Source organism: Cibotium barometz, chromosome 59 (genome assembly GCF_041138505.1).
Source record: "Cibotium barometz isolate CiBa-2024 chromosome 59, ASM4113850v1, whole genome shotgun sequence".
Lineage (NCBI taxonomy): Eukaryota > Viridiplantae > Streptophyta > Polypodiopsida > Cyatheales > Cibotiaceae > Cibotium > Cibotium barometz.
The window spans coordinates 9,975,546-9,981,917 of NC_141104.1; the positions used below are offsets into that span (position 1 = coordinate 9,975,546).

General features: G+C 43.0%; 1 protein-coding gene across 1 annotated transcript; it reads right to left on the bottom strand.

Moving 5' to 3' along the window:
* Positions 1 to 222: 222 nt before the first annotated feature.
* Positions 223 to 4,893, bottom strand: LOC147605468 (serine/threonine-protein kinase AFC3-like). Its single transcript, XM_086793654.1, has 11 exons — positions 4,667 to 4,893; positions 4,073 to 4,280; positions 3,727 to 3,907; positions 3,586 to 3,637; positions 3,344 to 3,458; positions 3,083 to 3,174; positions 2,765 to 2,912; positions 2,546 to 2,610; positions 2,317 to 2,414; positions 793 to 898; positions 223 to 700 (listed from the first exon to the last, which is right to left on the bottom strand). Exons 1-11 carry the CDS (start codon positions 4,808 to 4,810, stop codon positions 557 to 559), a joined length of 1,353 nt encoding a protein of 450 aa, XP_086649780.1. The 5' UTR covers positions 4,811 to 4,893; the 3' UTR covers positions 223 to 556.
* Positions 4,894 to 6,372: the final 1,479 nt, after the last annotated feature.

Here is a 6,372-nt window from a genome sequence, read left to right on the forward strand (position 1 = left end):
GTGTGTGGATGTGTGAGATAGAGAATCCCTCATATGTTTCACCCACACATGCATGAGTGAATGTGTGCAGAGTAATATTAATTTACAAATTGTGCCCCGGTTTACTCAATTGAACAGCCACTGTTTGTGTACCTCAAGATCGAGTTAAATCAACTGCAGACTGACTACTGGCCACAGCCTCAATTACGAGTGAGGAATTGTCACAACTTCGATATAGGGAGGGGCATCACAATCTGTATTTCCATTCTCATTTTGAATACTTTTTACAAAATGCCTCATGGGAGGGGACAAAGACAGAAAATGCACATCACTGCCAGCCCAGGCTTATCAATGATACAGTACATTGGGCTGTATTTCAAACAAATCCCAATGTTAAGACATACAGATAAATAGGGGTGATGCTCACTGCAACATTGCTCTGCCTTGTGCAGAAGTTTGAAACACCCCAGCTCACAGGGATCATCTAAAACTGAAGTACTCTTCACTGTGGCTGGTATTGCAGAGAGACAGCTCACAGCATTCACCCAAATCCAAAGTCAAACCAATCAACAGTAGGTCATCTCCTTGAAGAACCTTGGAAGAATGGATGTTCTAAAGCCTCAGTTGCAGTTGGCCTGTCTGAAGGGTCATACTTTAGAAGTTGTTCCAATAGATCAACCAGTGAACCTGCAGAATGATCAGCATGCTCCATGACAAGATCCTGCAAGCAAAACTTGGCGATTAGCATAAACAGCTGAAACCAACTGTAATAACACTAGTGCATAAATAGAAGATAAATATTAGTAAGCATACTTTCAGCCGGGGCAATCTGCGGACAGCTCGGATACTCTCTGCTGATGTAGCTCTGTCTGGCCAATTCAATCTTCTCCCATGCCTGAAGTATTTATCAGCTCTCCCCCTGAACAACCATGAGAATAGCAAACAGTCATAAAAAGTAAAGAATAGGACACTTGAGGCCCACCAACAGTTACAAGGTTGCCAGCTAGCTATACTGATGGAAAGTCCCAAAACTTAACAAAAACCACCATCTTGACTCCACAAGAGCCCACTCACAAAGCTTCAAATCATCAACTCCATCATGCATAGCATATACTATGTGCTATAAAATCCACTACCGTCATCAGCTCCCAGGAGTAGGTGCATGTTCATGGATAAAGATGTCACCGATACGCAAATCTTAATAAAGAAACCATCAAACTGAGTTTCTATCCAGTGAAGGGCAGAGTCTGCCATGAAGTTAGAACTAATGAGAACACGACACACACTGGTTGGGCAATGGCACCGCTTAGGAAAGAAAGAATTAATATAAACCAGCAGCTGGCTGAAACTTGAAAAGACTTCAAACAAAAATCTGTACATCTGCTAACATAGCAGAAAGTATACCAATGGAAAGGTCAAGCTATTTCCCTAACTTAAAAATTATGGAAGCCAGCTAACTGTCCAAAAATGGTTCGAGCTGCCGTTAAGCAATGAGAGGATATGTTAACACTGAGTGTCAATAATAGCAAGGCTATGAAAAGAAGTCCCAAGCAAACAAAGTTCCTAGCCCACGCGCCTGCATTGAAATATAAGCATATAAATAAAGGCATAAATAGAAGCTGTAGATGTCTTATCTAACTGGTAGCAAAGATAAAGGATTTAGGTCTCATCTACACCCAGGTAGCATGCAGAACAAAGAGAAATGAAAACATCACGTGCATACTATTTGCACAAACAATGCCTACAGGTATTTAACTGCCTGCAGTGCCTACACAGTTCCCAAAGTGCCATAAAACACCACAGTTTGGGCAAAATCCAGCTCTGTACACAAGATATATTAAGAGGAGAGTAGAACACCTTCCTGCACCTTAAAGTGTGACACTGAGCAAAGCCAAAACCATGCCTAAAACAGGTAAGCAAAGCCGATTGGCATATTGTACCGGAGCCCAAATGGAGAAACACCAATAGAAATTTCTCAAAACCCCCACTCAAAAGAACATACAATCCCCCACTCAAAGAATGGTACCGATCAGGCAACCAAAACTGCATGCGAAGCTCATATCATGCATGCACTCCATGCGACATCAACTTTATAAATAATATTAAGCAAAGCACATTACAGTAAGTAAACCAGCGTGGTTTACATAAACCCTAAGGATCAACGAAGTGGACTAGTTTTCGACTCTTAATGACCATCTTAATCACAACAACAATATAAGTGTCTCACACAATCACAAGCCAGGACTCCACTGGTCAGGGAAGCCTGAGTAGACTATCAGAACTTTTGCAAACCTCCAATATCCGTTTAAATGCTGTAATTCCATTACTCGTACTTACGTTGACCTTCTGATTACGTGAGAAGGAATTGGCCCAAGAACACGTTCCATCATGGCAAGATGCTCTAAATTTTCATGTGTTTGAAATAGAACTTCACCCTACACCATGAAGTTCACGGTTAATCTTTGAAGCGTGTTTCTAGCAAGTCTGGCAATGCAGACTTCGATTCAACTTGCCAGAGAGAGAGAGAGAGAGAGAGAGAGAGAGAGAGAGAGAGAGAGAGGAGTACCGAGCACAGTTCAACCAATATACAACCCACGCTCCAGATATCGCAAGGATAGCTCCACCCAGATCCTGGGACACATGATCATTTTGCTTATGCGATACACACATGAACATGCTTGTAAGGCCGTTCTCAGCATCCGACCAGTAAATAGAATAGTCGATCACAAAAAGGAAACCGAACCACCACCTTCAAAGCCTACTAGCACACAAGGACTTTACTAACCCAAAATCACTTCAGGTGCTCGATAGTGCCTCGTTGAAACAACTGAAAAGCTACACTCCCTGTCAGTTGTGGTGCTACCAAAATCAATAAGCTTTATTCTACTTGATTTAGGAACCCGTTTCATTAGAACCGCATGCTTTGTGGTGTTCTGTAAGCACCCAAAAAGCCCAGGTAATACTCGCACATTATAAAAGAGTAAAAGAAAACAGCCTGTCAACTGTCCGAAGCAAAGCAACACACATCAACTTTCTAATGAAAGCTTCAATCAGCTAACAACCATATCACAACCTAGACATATTGCACTCTTCAGAATGTTACCTTATGGTCAACAACCTTCATGTACTCCGAAGACACAAGAAGGACATTCTCAGGTTTCAAATCTGTGTGTATTAGGCTCAGGCCATGCATGTCTGCAATATCAATAAAATCCCATGTATAATATATAAACACACCTAACAAGGCACTCAGTTATTTACTAGGAGTTATAAAAGTAAAAGTTTCACCCTACCAGCAGGCGAACCAACATAAAATTATTGACTGTCTAGTACAGCTAAAAAAGGCTGGAGTGCTAGTACATACATGCCACAGATTCCAAAAGCTGTCGGCTAAACTCCCGAACAAGATCGACAGAGAATGGGCGGTAATCATTAGTCCGCAAGAAATCGAACAAGCTTGGTCCAAGTTTCTCAAAAACCTGTGATGTAGTCAGCATCCGTGCACAAGGCAGCCTTTTATCACTCACACATGTTATAACTTCTGAAGGAGATTAGCACTCCCAATTATCTGCTCCAAAAGGGCTTTTTAGCATTTGTGTTACTCACAATACAGATATGGTTTCGGTAATCAAACCACCTCCTTATCTGAACACAGCCTCTGAGAGAGAAAGTGAAGTCCAATCAGTTCAAAATACAGGTGATGCTGGAAAAACCAGCTCAGATCCATGAAATAAAAAGGAAGCAGACCGTGATCCCATCCTGTCCTTCTCGCCGAGGGTGCACAAAACATCTACTTCAATCATTGCAGCCTCCCGATATCTTTCAGCACTGCGTATGACCTTGATGGCTACAAGCTCTTGTGCAACCCTATCCCAACATTCCAAAACCCGCCCAAATGTACCTTCACCCATCTTCCGAAGAATTTTGTCTGCAACGTGATGAATCATGAGCACACGTGAAGCTCACCATAAGTAAAATCCATTTACCCATGTAGCTTACCTTGTTTCAAATTAGCTATATGTTACTTCCCCCTGACTATTAGAACTGTATGACTCTCGCAAACTTATGAAAGGTGTGGATTTCAAAATATTACAGCGAGGTGTTAGACTCTCTCCAAGTTCGAAATTATAGTGTCCATCTTTATCGTCTCCATGTCCCGGTGCTGTTGCTTGATGAGCAGTGGAACTCTGCTGGAAGCTTGAGGAATCAGTACCAGGATGGACACCCCTCGTCTGTGCATCCTGGACATAAGGGAGGCCCTTATTCTCTGCATCCTGAACATTAGTGAGGGCAGGATGGACCTACAACAAGAAACATACAACCCATCTCCAAGCATAAGATGTACTGATTAAGGACGCCATGGGTAAAAGGTCAACTTGATTAGATCGAGTAATTAAATCTGTAAACCATGATTTCTTTAATCACTACCCGATTACTCCAAACAAAAACTTGAAGTTTTCTGATCGCCAAAACCTGACTGATTTCTGCCTGTGCTGTGTCAACGGCGAGGAAATCTTAATATAGGGTACCCGCTTGGGAATTACGGCACCTCGCTAGCCTTGAGACAAACCCTAACCCAAAATTACTGAAACCCTAAACATGATTATCTCACCCTACACATGCCTTCTATTCCACTGTACCCTAGACCAAACGATTGAACCCCTTTTCTGACAGGTGCAGATCTTACCTTGAGGAGTTGAGTAGCAATCTGCAGTTGCAGGCGAGCAGCCTCAGCAAAGAAGGCAGGGCCGGGGTCATCCCAGCCTAGTCGCGGCCGCTTCTTGGGGCGGGATCCGTCGGGGAAGGGGGCGGCGACGAGATCTAGGGCCATGGTGAACACACAGACAGACAGACAGACGCGAGAGAGAGAGAGAGAGAGAGAGAGAGAACCGCGGCTATGCGGAGCCACACACGTTTTTAACCCTAGCCTTGCCCTTAAGTCGGCCTTTACACTCGTAATAATTTATCCTTTCTAATTGATTTGTTTAATTATTTGAATGTATTCACACAAGCTTTTTATATGGTATATATACCACACAAACTTTTTATATGGTGTATTAATTAAATGCCATTGGCGTGGCTTTTAATTAATGCAACCATCCATTCAATGCAATGTGGCACCTCCCAAAGCTACCGGCTCCTCCTTCACGGCAACTAGCTCCTCCTCCACCACGACAACGTACCTCCCTTGACAAGAGAGAGAAAGCGAGGCATGGATGATCGAGAGAGATAAAGAGCTTCATAATAGCACCTCCTGCATGGTCACTATCGTGGCATACCTCCTCCTCCCTCTCTTGCTCTTCCCTTGCCCACTATCTCCAGTTCTGCCATCCCCCTTATAGGTTGAGAGTGGTGGAGGTGAGGTCAGCTGCCATTTTGGGGTCCAATTCCAACGCTACGATGCTAAGTCGGTGGCTTCAAGCGAAGAGAAGTGTTGTTTTTGCACAGAGAGAGTAGAGTAGAGTAGAGTAGAGTAGTTTATTATCGTCCCCACGGAAGGCCAAATTATGATCCATGGGACCTTTCCAGATATACAATGAGTCTCCTCCCCCATGGTAGGAAAGGGTAGCTACGGTGAAAGAACGATCTATGCAGCGTGGTTCTCCCGAAAGCATAACATGCGGGTGATGAGAGCCCCTAACTTCGATATAGTAGTAGTAGTAGTAGAGAGAGAGAGAGAGAGAGAGAGAGAGAGAGAGAGAGAGAGAGAGCATCTCCATGCCGATCAACGATGTGCAAATCAAAGAGGAGTGTCGCTATACAGACAGACATGGCCATAGAGAGAATCACGAGCGAGGAGGATGACTCCTATTCGAAATCTGCAAGGAGAGATGACAATTGTCAACATGCCTCCCAAAAATAGAAGTGCATGGATGCCCGCCCGCCAACATCTGCTTATTCATAATTAATGGAAAAAAACCTTACAATCCGTAAAGTTAATTAGACTAATTAAATTAATTAATCAAAAAAACATTGTGGTGCCTTATTGTGTACAAATTCCTAGTTACTCGAGCCAATTTGAATGGAATGAGACAAATCCAAAATAAAAAAATCATATGGTTTTAAATTAATTGCATAGACAATGAGTTATAGAGAATTGACATCATGGAACAAGAAAGAGCTAGGAGCACTTTATAGTCAGGTCAGATGGGACTTGTGTCTCCAGGGTCTTCCCTTGAGAGACGATAAGAAACCAGAAGATCTTCGTTGAAGCGTCCCCAGTACGCTGAGAGAGAGAGAGAGAGAGAGAGAGAGAGGGGGGGGGTCGAGGAAGAGAGAAGTGTCTATGGAGAAAGAAAGTTCTATTAACGTCTATGAAAGGCCAAAATGACCCATGAAACCAATACATAAATACATAAGTGAAGACCATGAAGGTCTTATGTCAAATTGAGT

Bases quoted from the DNA above. Each gene is read 5' to 3' on its own strand.
- LOC147605468 (XM_086793654.1), bottom strand. From the start codon at position 4,810: ATGGCCCTAGATCTCGTCGCCGCCCCCTTCCCCGACGGATCCCGCCCC. The intron at 3,908-4,072 runs GTAATATTTTGA...ATCACGTTGCAG, and splicing joins AGAGAGTCTAACACCTCGCT to ACAAAATTCTTCGGAAGATG. The intron at 2,611-2,764 runs GTTAGTAAAGTC...CATGTGTCCCAG, and splicing joins AGCACCTGAAGTGATTTTGG to GATCTGGGTGGAGCTATCCT.